Source organism: Musca autumnalis, unplaced genomic scaffold (assembly GCF_047663935.1).
Source record: "Musca autumnalis isolate F117 unplaced genomic scaffold, ASM4766393v1 scaffold_3, whole genome shotgun sequence".
Classification (NCBI taxonomy): domain Eukaryota; kingdom Metazoa; phylum Arthropoda; class Insecta; order Diptera; family Muscidae; genus Musca; species Musca autumnalis.
The window spans coordinates 261,017,634-261,042,115 of NW_027411866.1; the positions used below are offsets into that span (position 1 = coordinate 261,017,634).

General features: G+C 34.6%; 2 protein-coding genes across 29 annotated transcripts in view; one reads left to right on the forward strand and one right to left on the reverse strand.

The window, feature by feature from the left end:
• Positions 1 to 24,482, reverse strand: part of if (integrin subunit alpha inflated) — an 89,564-nt gene that overhangs the window by 37,460 nt on the left and 27,622 nt on the right. For all 28 annotated transcript variants that reach the window (XM_073978295.1, XM_073978279.1, XM_073978285.1 and 25 more), the window contains one exon: positions 8,096 to 8,220. In XM_073978295.1, the coding sequence (XP_073834396.1) occupies positions 8,096 to 8,220 (125 nt within the window). The remainder of the gene's footprint in view (positions 1 to 8,095; positions 8,221 to 24,482) is intronic.
• Positions 10,848 to 12,988, forward strand: LOC141399464 (uncharacterized). Its single transcript, XM_073978301.1, has 3 exons — positions 10,848 to 10,934; positions 10,995 to 11,816; positions 11,879 to 12,988. Exons 2-3 carry the CDS (start codon positions 11,717 to 11,719, stop codon positions 12,802 to 12,804), a joined length of 1,026 nt encoding a protein of 341 aa, XP_073834402.1. The 5' UTR covers positions 10,848 to 10,934; positions 10,995 to 11,716; the 3' UTR covers positions 12,805 to 12,988.

Sequence of the window (24,482 nt, forward strand, 5' to 3'; positions counted from 1 at the left end):
TACGAAGAGTTCGTATCTTCTAAGCAATCAAAATGTAAAATTACAGCCAAATCAGCTTATTTTAAATTTTTAGTTGAACATAAACTAGTCATAACTAGTCGAATATAAAGCCTAAAAAATTTGAAATTATTTTTTTATTAAAGTATATACATCAAAGTAATTTTCAAAATAATAAAATTGAAAAAATTTAAATTTAAGAGGGTTATTTGTTATTTTTGGAAAATGAACTTACTTTCTTCACCATATTTGAGTTTTAATTTTTTATTGCGATTTTATAACTCAGAAATTATCCCAAAATACAAATTTAGAATAAACAATCTTTGTTTTTTGCTGGAAATTTTGCCTATTAGGACGAAGATCATTTTAACATAATTTTAATTTATTTCTCATTAGAATCGAGCTTAATGACCGATGATTTTTTGCAAGTGAAAAAGGAAAGCTCATTTCAACTTGCATTTAAGAAATGAAAAGTTTGATGACATAGAAGCTACTCCATGGGCGAAATGTCTGATGAGCTGCTACCAATAGTGAAACACATCACATAATGGTGGTTGTGTGGGTTCGACCATTTGAGACAAATTGGCGAAAATCGCTTAATCGTAATCGATTTTCGACACCCCAATCGTAAAGTATTCCAAAGTCGTCCACTGCCTATCTCAGTCCCTTTTATTTCTTTCTACGACTTGACGTTGTTTTTGCTCCCTCAACGTGTTAAATTAATTAAAAGGAAGCTTTTGTCATATCCCTCATTGGGCCTCTATCTCATAAAAATCATACTGTCGTTGCTCTACACTTTGATTCATTCTCTTGTGTACGATTTAGCTCAAGAAGGTGCCTTGGCCCTTTTTTCCACTTTTCGCAATGACAAACGCTGACGAGATTTACATATGAGTGTGGTCACTTCCTAAATTGAATGGCAAACGGGCAAACGGCTTCCGCTTTTGTTAAATTGGAAACATTGTGGCAAATTGAAATTCAATTGACAAAGCCCGATATAGAAGTAAATGATGTTGAATGTTGCTGGTGGTGGTGGTGTAATTCAATGTACCCGCTGGCTGAGTGACTGACAGGCCGAACTCTGTTGGAGCCCAATGTAGCGTTGTCTGCTAATTTTATTGGCGGCTCTTGATGTTAATCAGTCAAATCACGTTGTCAACTTAGCCAGCCAGGCAACAACAAACTGTCCTCCAGTCGCTGTTAAAACAAAAAGACAAAGGGAAAATTGTGTGCAAAATGTTTGCATCTACATACACACACACACTTTATGAATCCATTGATCCATCAATCAATCACTGAATGAACAAGGGGGAGTTTTTCTACGATTTCACTCTCCAAGATGTTGAGGCAGTGCTAAGTACCAGTTAACGTAACGATTATTATTGTTATTGTCATCAATAACGTCATCACCTTTGTATTTTGAAGAGGAAGGTGATGATGATGATGACGCACAGTGGAGCAAAGGATATTGTTGCAGAGGAAATTTTTGCACTGCGAAACATTTTTGGGGTCAATGTGTGCAACAAAATATTGGACATTTTGTATTTTTCTCGTTGGATTTGAGTGACATTCTAATTGAAAAATCTTGTAGATCTTTAAGCTCAGCTCTTCTCTGAAATGGGTTTAAATAAACCGACGAAAATGCGAAGAATTTAGTAGATTGATGAAGTATGACTTTACACATAAAATAGTCCTTTTACAACGAAGTTTTACGTTTTATGCTGTTACTTATCTTGGGAGCGTAGGGCTTCCCCAAATCATCTCAATCTTTCACGATTAGTTGCGTTGGTTTTGAATGTTCCCATGTAAGGATATTTTGTCTTAGTTCTTGTGTTATTATTGTTCTTCGCCAGGTGTTTCTTGGACGATCTAAATTTCGTGATATGTGGGGATTCCATTCAAGCGCCATCCTGGTCAGTTTTTCTTAAGGTGTGGCCAATCCATCACTATTTCGTACATTTAATCTGCTTTTGTATGGGATCCTGGTTCGTTAAGCTCCACATCTCTATGTTACTTTTAGTGTTGCGGCAGAATATCCTGCGTATGATCTTGAGGCATTTGGTTATGAATACCTGTAGCTTTTGCGTGATGGTGTTAAATACAAGCCTGGTCTCACTGCCGTAGATTCTCCATAACATATTATTTTTTCGTCCCCAACTGCTACATGTATCCTTGCTGACTAAAATTTTTCAGGCCCCACATGATCTTAATGTCCATTTAACATCGTTTTAACCCCACCGTCCACTGTAAAACATCTCCATCCAATCTTTCATTCACTTGTTAAGACAGGCAATTTTACTTTAATTATCACATTCATCTTTCGGCTCGTGGTCGTTGGAGTTTGATTTGTGGTCATTTAAGCCTTGTGTCAATGTGTGTGTTTACGCTTCTGTTGTTGTCTCGAGTGTTAATGTTCGACACGATCCCCATATCTGCTGCTTGTTGTTGTAAGCTGGATTGCAGTGGCGTTCCAAAGAGAACACCAATATAATATTACACAAGCATTCCCACTACCCACCAGAGAAATCAACATCTCTGTGCAATTGATGTGAGTGCGTTCGTGCGTGCGTTTTACGTTTGTTTATCCTTGGGGCCATTGTTACCTTCACTGCTATACGATAATCATAACCATGAATTAGCTTATTTATAGCACTTCATGGACAAGAAGATCCCTCCCCATTTATGGTAAAGATTTACTGCTAAGTTTCTGACTGAAGTGCCTCCTAGCCACCACCACCGGCACCATCAACATCAGCACCACCACTATAATCAATGATCGGTTAGAATGCTAATGACCATGCATTTGGTGATTATTTATCCTTTGGATTGTTGTTTGGATTGTGCGTTGAAGAAAAATTGCCGTGGAATGTTTCCACCAGTCTATGGAGCCATCACCATCATCATTAGTTATTATCTTCCTGTCGACGGCCAATAGAGCAGCGACCACATAGGCATTATTGCGTTCTTCACGGCTGCAGACAAGATGTTCTGCATAAATTTACATTTTACGCACACAAATTGTTATGGTATTTTATGGTTCACCTCAGCATATGGGGCTTTCCATAAGAATAAAATATGGCGTTTTCAAAATAGTACATTTTTGATTTCCACCCAAAAATGTGGGTTCAATGCAATATTTACGGTCACTTGTTCTCAGTAAGCGCACACTGCCTGTCACTGGAGCAAATATTTGCCTAATGTAACCTTACCTTCACTTTTGCGAATACTTTCTCATTATTCCTAACGTGGCAGTAACCACCCCAATATCTTTAGGCATACAGTTGGCCAAAGATTTTTTTGTTACAAATTTTATCAATTTTCCTTGGGCCGACAAATAGATATATTCACGGTTAAGGTGGTATAAATTCGACATGTGATCTCGCGGGTTATTTTCGATTGATTTAAAAAATAAGTAACACCCTCTACTGCAATTTAGAATATCTTTTTTATGATCTATACATATGACCCCATTTTCTTATGTAACCACCCATATTTGTACCGCAAACTACAAGACTTTTTTAATTCATGCACAATGTTCTCTTCTGCAGTGCAATGCCGAACTCTATTTTAATGTTGTTGTTATTTGTTGATATAGCTGAGGGGTATGTATTTGTGGCTCTGGCTCCTTGTGGCAAATGTCTGCAGTTGCATTGGAAAACTCCAATGAGGCATCATCATCAACATCACACACGGTCTGCAACATGTGATGTGTGGTTTTTCGGTTAACTATTGTCGGTCTTCTTAAGCTGGGCGCACGCGCTGGCTTTCATCATCAATCGCATTAGCTGGCCACAAGAAAGCGTATAATTTTATTTGCACATCCGTAAGCATTTGCAAACAGTCGCTATTCACCACCATTCATTTGCCATGGAAGTGGAGTACTTTTTGCCGCAATTTGTTTTTTATTGCAACACATGGAATGGATGCTCCAGCATTGTTTTTTGTGTTGTATTCTATTTTGGAGTGGGGGTAAGTGAATTGCCAACATATTTTGCTGACTGACTGGCAAATAAGTTGCGTATCAACATAAACATAAGAATCATGCTAAAGACCATGTTCCAGCCAGCCAGCCAGCCGGAGCACACAACATACATACCTATCTACTTGTTGGTTCTTATGTAAGAGTTTTTGTTTTTGTCTGGCTGCTCTGTTGGTCGGTCATCTCAAAAACAAACAAATGCGGAAATGTGGCAAGCGTTGTTGTAGTTTATGGCCAGTTTTATTACAAACAGATTTCTTAACCGTATTTAAGAAGTTTATTTCATGTACCAACAAACATAGTTGGGGCTGGGGCAAACAACATCTTTTACTTTGCCCAGACATGTTGCTTGTCAAGCAAAGAAGGCATAGTGGCACCGGATTTATTTTATAATTTGTATTATTTTGTTTAATTTTAATTGTTGAACATTTAAATAATAAAAAAAACATTAGCGAAGAGAGTAATAGTTCAGCCAGCCAGTGTTTATGTGATTACATTTAATTCGGGGAAGTTAAAATTGAAAATCTCTAATTCTAACGGCTTTCTGAATGTATGCATGCATGTACATACATATGTCTTCTTACTTCTTTGAAAATGTAACTGCGAATGCAAGATTTTTCGATTTTTGCCATTAAAACCCTATTTTAAAAATATTTTAGTGTAAAGTGACGGAGTCTCTCTCTCTAAGACATTAAATATTTCAGTGTGAAAAATCGGCCTTGTTCCCATTTTGGCTTTATTATGGTATTCATGTCCCTTATATAGGTAACCAATATATAGTAGAATTCTGTAAATATTTTTAATTGCCGACCGAAATCTGTGAAAACTATTTTTACATTATACACGCAATTGCATATAAAATTTTAATAAAAAAAACAAGACTGTTACTATCGGTTCTTGATCGTGCCTCCTGACCGATCTTTATTCCTATAGTAATTTGTATGGGACCAAAGGTGATTTTTCGTTGTCGTGTCCTAACGGAGATCGGGTCAGATATCCTCCAATATACATACATATTTGGCCAAGCAAAAAAAAACATTGTTCCACAACATCCCATACGGGACAAGGGAGACTTCTCTCATATCAATGAGTGCACCCCGATTCATATTTAGCTCAATGATATGGGACCTACTGTTTATCGCCGAGTCCGAACGGCGTGTCTTAAGACACCACTTGTGGAGAAGTTTTTCAAGGCTGAAATACTCAGGAAATGTCGCCAACATTACTGAGGGGTATTTTGCCACCGTTGAAAAGATGTTTGATGTTGCCTGGCCGGGGAATCGAACCCCCGACCTTCTGCGTGCAAGGCGGGCGTGGATACCATTGCACCACGGTCACACCTATTTGGCCAAGGCTAATATTAAAATCCGAGCCAATTTTTACTAATTTTTGTCGGATTCGCTCTTTAGCCACAATAACGAATTTTTGAATTTTTTATTGATTGGGCAATAATTGCGGCATTTACAGCAATTTCAGCACATTCAACCCCATACAAATTATGGGTACTTTACACGATATGTTATTTTCATATGAGTTGTCACTTTGCATATGCATTATGTATTATGTAAAAAAATACCGTGTAAAGTACCCATTACTAGGGGAATAAAGATCGACCTAGGAGCACGGATTTACATTAACCGATCGCCATAAAATTGCATACATAAGTTTTTGGATCAAATAGAAAAACATAGGAGGTGTACCTTTAAAAAACAACTTTTCCTATTTTGGGTTACCCTAATATGTATAAATAAAACAAGTAAAAACAAGTTAAGTTCGGCTGGGTAGAACTTTTTATACCCTCCACCATAAAATATTAGTTAGTTTTCTTTACAGTCCACAATTTCAAGTGGAGATATTTTGTGACCATGGATACCCATATGCCTAAATAAAATCAGAAAATTAATAAAAAAAAATGTGTTCGATCGGGCTGTACTTTAATACGGGGGCTATATAAATGTGTGGACCTTGGTTGAAATTTTTTGGTGGAACAGTTTTGTAACCACTGGGAACCTCAATTATCAAACAACAGGTAGTACAGTCAAAAAGTAGCTAATATTCCCAAAATACATAAAATCGGGAGGTACTGGTATATGGGGGCTACACCAAAAAATTTATACATACATTTTAGGTGGAGCATTTTAGGTGAGACCACTCTAACCCCAAATGTAAAACTACTGGTAGTTCGGTCAAAAAATGTAGCTAAAATTCTCAAATCGGTATGTATCGTTATATGGGGGAAAATGGACCTATGTTGACGATTTTCAGTGGAGATATTTTGTGTTCACTAGGAACCTCAAATGTTTAATTACAGGTTGTTCGGTCGAAAAATGTTGCTGAAATTCTCAAAATTTCGAAAATTCGCAGGTAGTGCTATATGTTGGCTAAACCAAAATATGGACATATGTTTAAGATTTTTTTGTGGATATATTTTGTGATCAGTGGTAACTTCAAATGTGAAATTACAAGTAGTTTGGTCCAAAAATGTAGGTAAAATCCTCAAAGTATCGAAAATCGGGTGGTACCGGAATATATTGGCTATACCAAAACATGGGCCGATATAGCCAATTTACGAACCTGAATTTTATCCTGATTAAGAATGGGTTCCACCGTGGTGCAATTGTATGCACACCCGCCTTGCACGATGAAGGTCGTGGGTTCGATTCCCCGACCAGGCAACATCAACAAATTTTCAACGGTGGCCAAATACCCCTCAATAATGTTGGCGACATTTCCTGAGATTATTCAGCCATGTAAAACTTCTCTACAAGTGGTGTCGAAGACACGCTGTTCGGACTCGGCGATAAACTGTAGGTCCCATATCATTGAGCTAATATGAATCGGGGTGCACTCATTGATATGAGAGAAGTCTCCCTTGTTCCGTCTGGGATGTTTGTGGAACAATTATTACATACAGAAAAACAAACTTAATATACCCCCCATATTATGGTGTGGGGTATAAACATTTTTTTTGTTACCTTTCGTTAGTTCTGCCTACAGAATCATCTTCCTCATATTTTCGCATTTTTAATGTAAATAATTTATTTAACCACTGTGAGACCAACCACATCACATCACTAATGGGGGGCCATATATTCTATATTTGTTTAGAATAGTTTCACCGTTAGCCGACTGTGGTTGCCTAAGGTGGACCAGTTTTGCCCTAAATGAAACTATTCACCAAATATAGAATGAAATATTTCAGCATATTTTCAAATCATAAAGATACAAACAAATACGAAAGCATATACCCACAGAGACCTTTAAAGCTATCTATGATGTATGGTGAATGTGCATTTATGTTTGAATATTGCAGACAGAGAGGGAGCCAAGGGGGAAAACTTTAACACATTAGATGCGTAGGTTTCACCTTTGTACAATTTGTAGCATTTTTCAGCTATGAACGAGTGTGAGTTTTTTCAGTAACGTTGATCTTGTTGCTATTTCTTTGATATCATTCACGTGGGTAGGCTAGAAATCTGAAATGCCCCGGCATTAGCAACAACCACACACATTAGTCTCCGGAGAATTGTGATGTATGTAATGATGTTGTTGATTCCGTATGAATGAATGAATGATAGATAATCATCAATCCCCAAACATTAATATCAATATTTTTGTGGCATTTGTTTACACCGAGGTGCAAACAGACAAATACACTGAAAGCTTAAATGTTACAAATCTATTGTAAATCTTTCAAAGATCACGAGGATACAATTCTTCCCAAAATAATATTTAAAAATTATAAATCTAAACAATTTTGCCCAAGAGATGTTGACAACTAACGGGGTGTGAAGTGTATGACATTACATTTCATGTTGTCTATTGTGAGAAATGTACATGTCACAAAGGTGGAAATGGTAACCAGGGTGCTGGTCACATCATGCACATGTTCTCTTTCTGCTTAAACACTTTTTCAACCCACATATTCTTGTAAACCCAACATCAACAAAATATTATTACCAGCCCTATTTTAATTCGATTTCTTTATTTAAAATTTTACCAAATCATATTTATGCTGGTACCTATTCCAGCTGCTCCAATGCTTTTGATGTTGATGTGTTTCTGTTTCATATCTCAACTTAAAGCTAAACTTTAATGTCCGAATGGTAGTATACTTACTTGAAGAGTCAAATCTCGCCAAAGAGCAGTCGTCATCTACCATGCCGCAAGTAAATACTGCACCTGCTTCCGACACGCCTTCCTGATATGAGGATGTATCAAATTTGGGTGCACCGACCACCACTCTGCAAATGAAACGAAAGATAAACATTAAAATCTAAACACCATAAAATAAATTAATTAAAAGTAAAGATATTCAGTTTTTAGAAAAAAGTAAAAAAAACAAGTGAGCAAAGGCTATAGTCGGGATGGGGCCGACCATGTGATACCCTACACCACTACCTCTGTGCATAAGCTTTTCACTGGTAAACATTTCTTTTAGGGAATATAATCCGACTACCACCAAAAATAATATGCCTCTTTCTCTCTAGGACCCCCATAAGCAACAAAAATTTCGTGACCATCTGATCAAAATTACGACCTGTAGCTTGATTGCAAAAAATTGAAGAATTGGATGCATTACCGACTATTGTGGTATCTCCCTTGTTTGACCACCTTCGCCAACCTGCTTTACACCAATGTAAAGGTAAAATTTTCTTCTTTCATTGACAGGCTTTGCCGTTGGAATACACCTACTAGAAGCCGATATATTCACAAAGTATAACATTTTGAATTTGTCTCCAAATGAGTTTTTCCCCATTCCGACCCTTAAATACCATCACCAAAATCAATACGCTTCTTCCTCTGTGGGGCCCCCATCTACCCCCAAAATTTCGTCACTATCCGATCAAAATTCCAACTTGTAGCGTGATTACAAAAAATGGAAAAATTGGGCGACTATTGCGATATCTCTGTTGTTTGAGGAGATACGACAACCTACTTTACATCGTTGTAAAGGTGATATTTTCTACTTTCCTTCCCAGGTTTTGCTTTTGATATACCTCTTAAAGAAACAGAGACATTGGCTTTGAAATAAAACGTAGATCTTTTCTCCAAATAAGTTTTTGCCCATTCCGACTCCTGAATATTATCCGACCATCATTAAAATCAGTAGGCTTCTTCCTCTGTGGGACCCCCATTAACCCCCAAAATTTCGTGACGATCCCATCAAAATTGCGACCTGTAGCGTGATTACAAAAAAATCGGAATATGAGATGCATTATCGACTATTGCCATATCTCTGCTATTTGACCACCTACGACAACCTACTTTACATCGTTGTAAAGGTGATATTTTCTACTTTTCTTGCCAGGTTTTGCTTTAGATATACCTCTTAAAGAAACAGAGATATTGGCTTCGAAATAAAACGTTGACCTTTCTCCAAATAAGTGTTTGCCCATTCCGACCCCTGAATATTATCCGACCATCATCAAAATCAATAGGCCTGTAGCGTGATTACAAAAAAATCGGAATATGAGATGCATTATCGACTATTGCCATATCTCTGCTATTTGACCACCTACGACAACCTACTTTACATCGTTGTAAAGGTGATATTTTCTACTTTTCTTGCCAGGTTTTGCTTTAGATATACCTCTTAAAGAAACAGAGATATTGGCTTCGAAATAAAACGTTGACCTTTCTCCAAATAAGTGTTTGCCCATTCCGACCCCTGAATATTATCCGACCATCATCAAAATCAATAGGCTTCTTTCTCTTTGGGACCCCCATTAACCCCCAAAATTTCGTGACGATCCGATCAAAATTGCGACCTGTAGCGTGATTACAAAAAAATCGGAAAATGGGATGCATTATCGACTATTGCCATATCTCTGCTTTTTTACCACCTACGACAACCTAGTTTGCATCATTGTAAAGATGGGATATTTTACTTTCATAGTCAGGCTTTGCTTTTGGAAAGTTTACAAGTAAAGCTGTGATATTCGTCAATATAATTAAAATCGCAAAAATGAAAATTGGGGTTTTGTATGCTACTATTGTAATATCTTCTTTGTTTGATCACCTACGAGCACCTACTTGACATCATTAGAAAGGTGATATATTCTACTTTAATTGTCAGGTTTTGCTTTTGGTATAGCCCACATAAAAGCTGAGATATTTGCTTTGGAAAAAAACGTTGTCTTTTTATCCACCTAAGTTTTTTGCCCTTTCCGACCCCTAAATATTATCCGACCATCACCAAAATCAATAGGCTTCTTCCCCTCCGGGACCCCCATCAACATGCAAAATTTCGTGACGATCCGATCAAAATTGCGACCTGTAGCGTGATTACAAGGTTTAGATGGACAGACGGACAGACGGACAGACGGACGGACGGACGGACTGACGGACGGACACACATAGCCAGATCGACTCAGCTCGTCGAGACATTCATTTTGGTATATATAAGTATGGGTCTACGACCATTATTTCGACGCGTTACAAACTTTTTGGCCAAAACCAACTTATAATTAGAGTTTCTGATCGGGAAATCCCGGCCCGGGATTTCCCGGGAATTCCCGTATTTTTTGAAACGGGAATTCCCGGGCAAATTTTTAAAAATTCCCGGGAAAACGGGAAATAATGTTTCTAAATATATGTATATACACATATTACCAAAATAATGTGTCGTAATTTTATGCTCAATAAATATAAATGAAGAAGTACAAATTTCAACGCATTTAAAAATAAAACCTACGAATGGTAAGTACAAACTTCAGCATTTTGGCTGCACCTAAATAAGAGCGTTAATTAACAGCAGTCGTATTTCATCGAACGCTTTTGTTTAGGTGTATATATCTCTGCCACCACAAATAACTATCACGCCGACGTTGTCAACTTAAGTGGCGCTGATATTTACATTTGTTCATTCGTTTAGAAATGCAAAAAACAGAAGCGCCAAAAGAAAAAACAAATTGTCTATCAAACAACACAAGTTTTTGAAGTTGAAAGTCCTATGGTAAGTAAAACTAAATAACATTTCATTCTTCATTATTGAGTAATATAATTTATTTCATAGGGAAATTAAGATGTCTGATGTGTGGCAATATTTCAACAAACGCAACGATTCGGCAGAATGCAAAATTTGCAAAAAGGTTCTTGTTCGCAAAGGAGGCTGCACGAGCGGTTTAATTCGACATCTCCTTCGTGTCCACAATGTTGAGCTACAGGAATCTGTATGTCAACGAAAAGTCAACAGTAACGAATTGAAGAAAGAAGCCTCAAACAATATAAAACGTTTTCTGACAAACCAAACAATGCCGCAACTAATATCGAAATTAGCAGCAGTAGATGGTTTATCAGTACGAGTAATAACTAGAAGTTCATTTATCCGAGAGAGTTTTGCTCAAAGAGGAATGTCGGTACCAAAAAATTAAAGTGACGTAAAAAACCAAATAATGAAATATCACAATAGTGTCAAACAAGACATGGTGAATGAAATTCAAGTGGAGGTTTCCAAAAATGGGCGATTTACTCTAATGCTAGACGAGTGGTCCAGTTTATCACAAAGAAGATATTTGAATATCTGTATCAGCGGAAAATACTTTTTTCATAACTTGGGCCTGATTTATATATCAGGAAGGTGTACTGCCTCTGAAATTCGAAAAATGATGGAAGAAAAACTGCAGGAATATGGATTAAATTTTGAAAACCACATTGTAGCAACAGTTTCTGATGGCCCGAACGTTATGAAAAAACTTGTTTCCGAAAGTCCTATTGAAGGGTTCTTTTGCTGGAATCATGCCATCCATTTGGCTGTTGTTGACGTTTTATACACACAAAAAGAAGTATTGGATTCAGACAGTGAAACTGAACAAAGTAAATAATTATGAAATAAATGGTAAGAATATAACAAGTTCAAATTATTTATGTTTCTCATATATTATTATTTTATTGTTTTAGATATCTTTAGAGATGCTGTGGATCGCGCTAGAAAAATTGTCAAAGTATTTAAAAGAAGTCCTCTGAAGAATGCCCGCCTACAAAAATATGCTAAGGAGGAATTAAACAAGGAAGTCCACCCAGTAATTGACGTTAAGACAAGATGGAATAGCATGGTAGCTATGCTTCAAAACTTTTTAAAAGCAAAGACTGCCATCATGAAAACATTAATTGACTTTGATTCTGCAAATTTATGGAATGAAGATGATGTGCCTGTAATAGAGATATTGGTGAACGTTTTATATCCAATTAAAGAAGCAGTAGAAGCTTTAAGTAGACGCGACACAAATTTAATTATTGCCGATGCCGTCTTAAAGAAATTGTACGATCAATTAAATTCCATCGATCATACAATTTCTCGGAAATTACTAGAAACAATAAAAGCGAGAATTACTGACCGACGTGACTCAAAAATGATGTCTCTACTGAAGTTTTTAAGAGACCCAGATAGTTTGGGGAATACTGATGTGCCAAAAAAAGTCGTAAAGTTGTATGCAGAAGAAATTTATGGTCGACTGTTTAGTGACGTAGAATCGGATGTATTATCTGGTAGTGATGATGACATACCAAATGTAGAAAATGTTGAAAGCTTTGAAAGTAAATTAAAAGAGGCCATTGCAGCAGCAAAATCAACCCCCAGAAAATCAAAACCATGCCACAAAAGTTTTTTTAGAAAGGAGTTAGCGTTGTATGAAGTGAGTAAAAGTAGAACTAAAAGATTGGACTATTTATATGATGCTTTATTATCCATAAAGCCAACTTCTGTGGAATGTGAGAGAACATTTTCTATTGCAGGAAATTTCTGCACCAAAAAAAGAAACAGAATGTCAAGCGACCTGTTAAATGCACTGGTAGTTTTAAAATCATATTTTTTAAAATCAAATTAAAAGTTCCTCGTACTTAATTTGGTACATATTTTTTAATACAATTTCTTATAAAACATATAGGAAAATACTCATATAATATTTAAAATGAATTGTTAATTTTTTTATGTTTTAAATGTTGTACAATGACGTAGAACGTCAATTTTTGTTATAATCCTTATTATTCAATAAATAAACCACTCCAACACATTCGCATTTTTATTCAAAAAACTTGTTAAAAGTCCCGGGAATTCCCGGGAACCCGGGAATGAAATTTTTTCATTCCCGATTTCCCGGGAATGAAAAAAAGTCGGGAATTCCCAAACTCTACTTATAATACCCTCCCCACATAGTGGTGTAGGGTATAAAAATGGAAATTCTTTTCACTTTCATTTGGTCGAGTTTTTTTAATGACTCAGACTGCTGAAGAGTGATGGTGGTTGGTGTTTGACTTGAGATTGGGACAATGACTTTAACACCAGTTATTTTTTTTTTTTGTTTACTAAGCATGGAATTTGAGCTTTTGATATGGGTTTTATTGGAGTTCGTTTTGTTGTTGCTATTATTTTTATTGTTGTTGATATCAACAATTCTATAAATTTGTTTATTTAAGCTGATGATGGGGAAAGTACAAATACATATCAGTTATGATTCAATATTTTTCAAAATCAATGTCAAGTTAAAGAAGTGTGATGACATCATTATGCAATTATAAATATTATATCATGTATTTTGTTTTTTATATATTACAAAAAATAAAAAATGACTACTTCAAACGACTTGCACGAACTGGTACTAATTGAAAATAAGACTGAAAACTTTATAAAAACCTTCTTTGTCCGGGGACATATGCTGGTGTTGGTCCCAGTTGAACAATTGGCTCTAATAAAATTTGTAATAAAACGAATTAATTTTAATATTTTAAAAAGAATCCCATTGCAGGCGTCAATCTTTTCAATTGATATTGCTTCATTTCGGCTGCCCTATTATATGGAATGAATTTCAAGTGGATTTCCGCCGACAATGTATGGCGAGAACATAAACAAGTGTGAGATTGTTGTTTACACTGGAAAATAATTAATTCGAGGCTAATTAAATACTGTCGACATTTAGCAACACTCCCACACAGATACACACGCTCACACACAAACCCATATGTGGCCCAAATCCCATTGAAAAGCAAATTGACCATTTGTTTCAATTTACGGGTATATTCTAAAAAAATGCTTCATACATTTACAGGTGTGTATGTTGTGCATGTGGGAGGAAGAGTGAACGCTGGCTGGACTGCAATGCAAATGAATTGAAAAATATATAAAAGCAAAACAATCCAAATAAAAGATACACTCAATACATGTAAATGTGGAGCACATTCGTAATGGAAATTGAGCAGCAGTCTCAGCTGAGAACAACAATAATTTTATTGAAATTATATGCCAAACAATAACACACAAAAACAATAACAAAAAAAAAGCGCCGGCAATCTGTGATGGCACGTGCTATAAATAATTGTATTTGATTTCAAAACAACAGCAAAAACAAATAATATTATGCAATTTTCATACAACAACAATAACAAGAAAAACCAAATACGTGTTTGAAAGAGTATTGTATACTGTTTGTTGTACGTACATATGTTCAATTAGAACTGGCATTGACTTGTTCCCCGATAAGTTAGTAACATATGTTGCTGAGATATTTACTAAGTTAAGCATTTATAAGACGTATTCTTCGTCTTTGTGGTATTTGTGACGAGTAGACAACGCAATTCTATACAAATGCATATATGTACAGTTTATAAAGAAAACGTCTTATTTTGGAAGTCATTTCTCTCGATAGATATCGCGCCCACCAGTCACTTCAGTTGGTCAGCATATACATAATTTAGAGCTTTTGACCCATTACATCAGGAAACATGGAATTGCCAACGAAAAACACAATATCGCTGTAAACAGGGCCACTAGAAGTACCTTCGGTAAGCCCACTTAAACAAAAATGTGTGTGGAGTGTACCGACAAAGATATTTGGAGATCCAAAGTTTGGACCGTTTATGTCCCCGCACCATATCGCACCACTTTTGTGGGGAGAATTCGAATATCATCTAATTTTCGAAGAAATATTACGATATGCAATGTATTCCGTTCAAGAGTTGTGCATACCAGGCGCTACACATGCTGGTCGTAGGTTTTTACAGCTTTCGGACCATTTTCTCAAAAAGTATGGATTTGCCACTCAAAAAACTTGTAACAGGGGTGGTGAGTGCAACCTGTTGCAAGAAAAAAAAAACGATTTGAGAGGAGGTCCAAAACAGAAATTTTCCGAAATTTTGTGTGGGAGGTGCCCGAAAGAGTTGGCATACCGCAAAATTTTAGCGACAAATTTTGAACTTTTGTGGTGGAGAATTTTATTTAAGTTTGGGCAACATATTATGACTGCCAAATGTTGGTCCGAATCGGAATATTTGTTCGAGAGTTATCATGCGCTCCATCCACTACACATGGCGCCATTGCGGGTTTTTGCAGCTTTCAGGCCATTTTCTTAGGCAGTATGGACTTGCCCCTGAAAAAAACTTGTACTGTCGTAATGGGGTCAGAGAATACACGTTGTTTCAACAAGAATATAAACAATTCGAGAGGAGGTCTTAAACTGCACTTTTCCGAAATTTTGTGCGGGAGGTACACGAAGGTGTGGACCGATATAGTCCACATTCGAGTATAGACTTTTGTGGGGGGTACCCGAGGGACTGCACCGATATGGCCCATCTTCGAAATTAAACGATGTTTGGACAAAATATTACGAAAGCCACCTGATATAAACATTTTTGAAATTATTCTATTTTAAATTCGAAATAAAAAATACATTTTTTGGAATGCTTTTATATTTGATTTTTGGAATTACAAAGAGAATTATTCAAATCAAATTATTGGAATTCCATATGAATTAATTGGATTTACTAATGGAATAATTCGAATTACAAATCGACTCTTCGAATTGCAATTGAAATGTTTCGAATAACAAATTGAATTCTCGAATTAAAATTGAAATGTTAAAAATTTCAACTAAAATGTTTCCAAATAAAATCTGAAAAAGGTGTAGTGCGAAAAATAGGAGTGGACAGATTAGTCCATATCAAGGAGTGGACAGATTAGTCCATATCAGAACCTGATCTACTTCTAGAAGAGGACATGTTGGTTCAAATCGATTGATCCGATCGAGAGTTATTGTAGGCACCATTTTAGAAAAAATAAAACTTTATCTTACTTTGGCATAGATTTTATGAGACCCAAATTTTGGAGATATCCGTTCAAGAGATATAACAGATGAATTAAATTATAACCATTCATTGTGTTACCAGTACTCAAATTAATAATTTGACAATTGTATCATTAAAGTTCAGAAAAATAATACATATGAGGAATATAACAAATTTATCTATGTATATGAAATGTGAGATCTGGGGTAAAATTGACAAAACCTTTTAACGATCACTAAAAAACTCATTAAGTTAAGTGGCATATAAGACGTTTTGCAAAAGTTGTCGCTACTCTTACTTCAAATGACCTATACATAAGATGAACAGCATTCAAAATATTTAATTGATTACACCTTGTAGAGTTAGAAAAATTAAAAGAAGACACTAAGAATCGAGGACATTGATTCCTAAACAATTTGTAAAAAAATAAAAATAGACATACTTTTATAAAACTTGGAAATGATGAACCTAAAAACCTTACCACACAAGGTGAAATATGAACACGCTGATTTACTCCATATACGTAACGAACTAATCTGTTTACAGCAAGCCTCAATACATCTACATTACCTTGAGTTGTACCAGAGTATAAGTCCAAACCATAGGTAACACAAGACTTTGGGCCAAACGCTGCCTCACATGTATGGGTAAATAAAGATCGGTACCATATACATAGACAGAAATCATTTTATGCTCAACAAATTATATTGCTCAACAATTATATTATTATAATTATAAATACCAAAATAGATTCATTCGCTGATTCATATACATACTTAAAAGAAGTTTAATTATTTAAATTTTTTGTTAATCGGAAAAAATCGGTAATGACCAGCGATGTAAATCATATTCCAGAGATAGATTAATGATGCCCACATTTAATGATCTAATGTTCTTAGTCAGAACTTCTCACTGTAAATTCTAAGAACTAATTGCATTTTGAATTAATTTACAGTTGAACTTCTCTATAGCGAACATATTTTATAAAAAATAAATATTTATTCCCACACAAAATATTAAACTCATAACGAATTTTCTCTATAACATATACATAAATTCTTTGTTCAAATCAGCTTCGTTATATAAAAGTTTGACTGTATATACAGGTCAAACGATGTAGTAATACGAATGAGTAACGATCAAAAACAAAGATAGTGAGCACCTCCACCACTAATTTTGTCATTCTTTATTTGCAAAATAAACAAATCTTTTAAAAATAGCAATTCTTTTCAAACGCCAATGGCTGAATCACCATTCGAAACAAATTTCGTAAATATTCGGTATATGTGTACTCGTATATGTTGATTTTATATGTTTTTTCTTGTTGTTCTTGAAATCGTCATATTTTTGGCAAATAAATTAGGAAACATTAAATTGAGTTGTGGCATAAATTCTGAATACAAAACCACCCCTAGAAAAGCCTCCAGTCGTTTTTCTTTATAATTAAGAAAAAAGTTGTAGAAAACAAAACAGATTTCTTAGCGGCTATTTGGATCAGTGATTTTTATTAAGATTGACGTTCTATGGTCGTAAAACATGTGTTGCATGTGTTCACGGACGTGTGGAATGGAAGACCATGGCCAATATTTGTGATTCTTGCTAATGTGAAATAATTCAGCACAAATATTGATTCTGCATAATAATAGAACAAAATATTAATTGAAAATATTTATTGGTAATAATACGTAATTGTTTTACTTTTTGTGAAAGAAAAAGAGACGGAAAGAAGTGCACGTAAAAAAGAGATATTGAAGGAGCAATCATAACCGAAGAACAGAATAGGGTAGTCTGAAAATTTGAAAAAAAATCTATTGTTGCTGCTCAATATATTTGGTGTCATTATAGTACCTGACATATATGGTTATATACAATATATATTTTTAAGGGGTCGATTATGGATAGCAACCCAACTTCAGTTGCGTTGCCCACAACAAATTTAGTAATAGAATTTTTTATTTCCGCATTAAAATTTGCACTTTTTTACAATTAAATTAATAACTGAAGCTTCAAAATACTGATATTGATTGAGTTTGACAAACTTTTCCGACTTTTTACTCATTTTAATTGCATGATTTTCTCTCCTGGTAACGCAACTACAGTTGGGTTGCTATACATAATCGACCCCTAAATTTTTAAAACACTCTACTTTGTTCATATTATATGATTGCTGCTTCAATATTTCTTCTCTGCGTGTAGTAATATGGTCCAAGTTATACTCCACATTCAATTTTTATGAATCTAGACCCTATAATTTTGCCAGACGTGTGTTATTTTGCCCAAAATTTTGCAAATTTTAAAACAAAAGACAAATAAATCGTATAATTTATAATTGTATTTTGATTTCATACTTGGCGCCATCCATTAGGTGATTTCAATTCATTTTATACCCGCACATTATTATTGTGATTACATAACTGACTTGTTTTTTCGGAACCCGTCTCAAGTTTTCAATATTTTTTTCTGTTATCGTCTCTTGCAATTCTATTTAATTCAATAACATCACAATTTAACAATATTTTATGACAAATTTCTTGCAAATGTTGAGTTCATAGAACTGGAATGAAGGTAGACATTTGAATGAAACAGTGTATGGGCGAAGTTGCACAAATAATAATTAATACACAGAGCAAAAATTTGTTGATACAATGAGCAAACAAATTTTATTGCCATTAAAAAAAACGTATATATTAATATTTATTTTCCAAGATAATAATAATTTCTTGTCCTTTTCACTTTTATTGGTGTGTAGTTAACTAAAATATTTATTATTCAATTCATGGCAAATGTTTGAAATTTTAAATTGTTCTTGTTATTGTATCGATGACTGTATTAAGTAATTATCTATTGGCTATTGCTCATTTATGAGATAATATTTTTAAAATATTTTTCCATTTCAGAACAAGTTAAGGTTAAGCACAACAACAAGAACATTACTATTTTAACTGATTGTTTATTTTTTAGTATTGTTATTTAAATTTGTTTATAATAGACAAATATATACATATGAATGTATGGCATCATTCACTTAGTATTAAGGAATTCAATTTAAATTCATTCCATTCCATTCATAATAAAATGTTTTTCAAATATTTAATATATAATTAAATAATAATAATATACATAAGGGGAATTATGAGTGAAATCGGGCTAATAGTGGTTTTTGATATCTTTAGTTTTTGCTGTTTTGATGATATAAAGGAAAATCGATTTTGGGAAATTTAAAAAAAGAATAATAGAAAAAATTAGCTTTTAATTCCCACTGTCAAATAGGACTTAAAATTAATCGTAGTTTATTAAACATTTTTTCAAGAAAATCTTTAACAATTGATCGTTGATAAAAATTGATTTTAAATATATGGTCGCGAAAATTACATCCAGGCCCACTGTGTAATGTTTTTTCTATTTTTTATTAGATAGCTGATTAAAAAAAAAAACAAAATATGCACAAAAAAAACTTATGTATTTGGAACCGTTAGTCAAAAAAAAAATGAAAATATACTTAAATGTTTTGCTGAGGAGCAGCATCAACACAGCAACAAATTAAAGGACATCAAAAACCGCTTTTTGAAAAAGTGTTCGATTTCACTCAGAAATCTCCATATACAACAGTATCAATCCCTTTACTAACTCGTTTTTCCTATATTTTTTGAAAAAGTGTCCGATTTCACTCAGAAATCCCCATATAAAACAGTATCAATATTTTAATACAAATTCGTTTTTTCTATATTTTTTTGTAGTAAAGGCGTTTTTATTTTTTATACCCTCAGCCTTTAGGCTAGAAAGGGTATATGAAGAAAAGACAAAATTTTTTAGTTTTCCATAAAAAAAAAATTAAAATTTTTTTTTTAAGCTACATGAAAGATTTTTGGTACATAGATTGGGAAAAAAATGTCATTCTTAAATCTGTTCGTGATACTAATTTTGGTTGTTGCGCGCAAAAGTTATGGCGGTTTCAATTCTAATAAAAAGAAAAAAATCTTTAAAAGACTCTAATCATTATATTGAGAAACTCTCTTAATTAGGGGCTCCCTACATACTATATGTTTACTGAGGTCCCATAACTTTAGTGAAAAAGTTGTGCATTTTCGCGGAAATTAGGAAAGAATTCCAAACAATTGGTAGTTTGCAACTTGTTTTAATAAAATTCAACCTGCTTATGCCTCTGAAAAATATATAAAAAATATGTACGTGATCTATACATCGCGAAGATTCAAATGAAACCAAAACTATACAAATCCGTTTAGTGGTTTTCATATTATAGCGAAAACAAAAAAATATATTGAGGAAATTTATAAAATTTTTGTAAGAGAAAATATTTATTAAAATTTATTTTGTGAGTTAGTTGAACAAAATGTAAGAAAAATAGGTCGGAGTTTTTCTTCTATTTTAGTTAAATTTCACGCAATAAATCACATTTTTTATTCTAATCACTTCTCGAAAACACGCTAACATCTAGCAGAAGATATGGATATCTTTCAAATAAATGTTGGGTTCCTTTAAATGGGGTATAATCTTGAAATAAAATTGTATCGGGTAATGTTCATTTTGAAATGCGTGTAAATCGCGAAATCCTCAAAATCACTTGATGCGCATGCGGTTTACCAATACAGCGAATTCTTCTCTTTTAATTTGTACACATTTGCCTTGATTTACTTTGGCCGCTAAGATGTAGCATCGTCTGCAGTTTAGTGTGCAACAAACTGTATAACGCTTATATTTTGCACAAAGTGCATACACTTTTTATGCGCATCCGATTTCACTATCAACCGTGAAAAAATACATCGATCTAAACATATTTCAATAAAATCCATCAAGAACCGTGGATGTAGCATCACACAGTATTTTTTGGATAAATCGGATACAGCTCCCACGCCACTAAATTTTTCAAACCGCTGTTTTCGCACAAACGCGAGTGATGATTCACTTTCTTCATTGAAATGGAAACGATCCACATAAAACGCGAATTAGTCAGCGATATTTTGAAAAACCTTTTTGGCAAATTTTTCAATTTTTGCAGTAGCCATTTCCGCCGTTCTAGTAGATGGATTTTTATGATCTGTGATTCATATGATCCGGATCGTCGAAAAACTAAAATATCGCGGGGTACCAGCACACTCAAAACGATATTGTAAATACTGTACCCAAAAAATAGGTTTTTTAGAAAAAATATCACACTAAATTTTGGCCTTTGGCAGTAGATTACTCTGCTGCTGTGTGGGCTACATACTCAATATACATATCAGATTATGCGAAATCGCGAGTTCTTTAATCCTATAATTGGTTTTTCGAAATATCCGAATGCGCGTCCCAGTTACATAAAAAATACAAAAAACACCTGAAATCCGGCTTCAAAATGTCAGCATCCATAAAAGGTGGATGCAGTGGAAATTTTGGAAAGTGATACATTAGAAGTGCAATCTTCATTTTGTATTCTCCTACTTTTACTTTGGACAGATGTCCGTCATTTGAATGGTTTAATCAGAAATCGAATAGCAATGTAAAAAACCTGTTTAGCTTCAACGTGTTTTTACCTATGTTTTTCCTTTACGCGGTCGTAACTACCACGTAAATTAAATTTTTTTGCTAAATTTTTGAGCTTTGTACAAAAACATCTAAAATAATCCAGCAATAGTCATAGTTACTGGTAAACTACAATAGTTCGCGTATTATAATAGTGCAAACCTTGGCTTCATGGAAACTAAAAAATTTTGACTTTTCCTCATATATACACTTTCATACGGGCAAAATGTTCCTTATCGAAATAATGGTTTTAGACCCCAAGTATGTTTGGACGAAATGTGTTTCAGACAATTTGGAGTTGATTTAGCAATGTCCGTCCGTCTGTCTGTCTGGCTGGCTGGTGCGCACGATAACTCTCGAACGGATGAACCGATTCGGTTCAAATTTTGGCTTTCGTAATATTTTGCCCAAACTTAGTTTAAGTTCGAAGATGAGCTATATCTGTCCACTCATTCCGGCACCTCCCCCACAAAAGTTCCAAAATGTTCGGAAATTTTGTGGACATGATAACTCTTGAAGGGAGCAACCGATTTGATCCGTGAAATTTCTACCAGACTTAGATGAGGTTCCAATATGGTCTCAATCGGCCCACTCCTTCAGGTACCTCCCACACAAAATTTCGGATAAGTTCAGTTTAGGACCTGCTCTCGAATCGCTTTGATTTTTGTTGCAACAACTTGTATTCACTTCCCCCATACGACGGTACAAGTTTCATCAGGGGCAAGTTCATACTTCAAAATATAGTTTAAATTTGAAGATGGGCTATATCGGTCCACTCCTTCAGGTACCTCCCCCACAAAACTTCAACAATTTTCGGAAAAATTTTGCGCACGATAACTCTTGAAGGGAGTGACCATCTACCAGATATAGATCAGGTTCAAATATGGACTATATTTGTCTACTCCTTCTGGTACCTCTCACACAAAATTTCGGATAAGTTCACTTTAAGACCTGCTCTCGAATCACTTTGAATTTTGTTGAAGCTATTTGCATTCGCTACCTCCATTACGACGGTAAAAGTTTTTTCAGGGGTAAGTCCATATTTCTTGGGAAAACAGGCCGAATGGTGTAAAAAACCCCTATGTCACCATATCTGTCGGTCTGAGAGCACGATAACTCTCGAACTGTTCAACCGATTTGGTCCAACATTTGGTCTTCGTCATATTATATTCCAACTTAGTTTCATGGGCAATACCGGTCCACAGCATTCGGTACTTCTCCCCAATGTTTAAAAAATATTACTAAAATGCACACTTGAATGGGGCAACCAATTTGGTCCAAACTTTGGATCTCCTAATATTTTATCAAAATTTAGTTTAACTTCTAAAATGGCCAATATCGGTCCTCCCTAAAGGTACCTGCCCTACAAAAGTTCAACCTTTGTGTATTAGTGCAGTTAATTCCTAATCCACATTTTTGTCGGCAAGTTCAAATGTCCAAAAAGGGCCACAAAATTCTGAAGAGACATGAAATACATTCGATCTGTCCGGAGGTGAAAGCTTCGCTTCACATTGCTGAGGGTATATATCTATCGGCAAAGCCGACTGACACTTTTTTACTTGTTTTCTCTCTTTTTAAGCTGCTTTTTGATAGCTGTTGTTTTTCATCTTTGTGTAATTTTTGGAAGAAAACAATATTATTTAAAATTTGTTTCTTTTATTTCTTAAAAAATATCCTATCAACGTGTTGTCCACAAGGGCGTTGGTTGATTAAATAAATAAATATACTGTTTGAAAAGATACCCTTGGCAAACTGTATATGTACTTGAATGTAAAGGTAGTACAAATAATTTGCTTTCCATTATTTTCACATGTTTAAACATTGACTCTAATGGTTTTTTGGCAGATGTGCATTTTTTTAGATTTTTTAAATGCAAAAAATGCAAATACAATTTATTATTGTGAATATTTCTTATTTTACAAAATGACACCCCCTTTTCTGATTATGCTGGGCAGACATTCAATAAGGTTTCATTGTTTTTCTAAAATTCATACTTACACCCTTATGTTATTTCTTCCCTCCCTCACTTCCCCAAATGAAGTGTTTTATAAGTAGAATGATAACCTAAATGGGATTTAAAGGGGATTTCTAATAATACCCACTGTTCGTTCTTCAACATATGATGGCTATCAATTTTAATTAATCTTTATCCGCTCTTTGTAAGCCATTCTCTGGGCACGTTTTCTACGAAAATAGATTTGCTGTGACATTTATGAGGATTTAATTAAATATCAAACAAAATAATATGTACAGAAGTCAAAATCATGGGGTGTTTGGATTTAAGATCCCCTCTTTCAATTCTTCATAAATAATAAAAATAAATATTGTTGACGAGAAATTTAAAAAAGGGCAAATAAATAGAAACTGCTAAGCAAAGAGTGTCTCTTTTCCTTTTTGGGAATATCTGAATCAAACATTTTTATTAGCGTAGAAAACTACCCAACACTTCCGCAATTATTTTCGACAACAATGCATGCCATCCGCATCCACTCCATTCCAGCCATCCATTAATGAAGGCAATGCAAAATTCATTAGAATCTTAAAAAAACATCACACAGAGAAGGAAAACCAAGTTTATGTTGGCCTAAATGACTATTGGAATGTCATCATTTCACGAAGGCATACCAGCGTTAAATTGAAATTTGAATAAAAAGAAAATATAAGAAATTCCTGCTATTCTTACTAAAATGCACAAAATGCAACACATGGCCCATTCATATTCCAAGGGATATACGCGACATCTAGGCAAATGAAATTGCCTCGACATACAAGCGTTTAAGATGCGCCACATCACACTCCGGCTGCAATTGGTAATGGCAATGCACATGTTAATGGTTTGTTCTTTAAACTTTTGTTGTTGTTGTCTTTATTTTTAGAATTGAGTTGTAAACATTTCAGACAACACCAACAACAAGGAACTCCAAAGGAA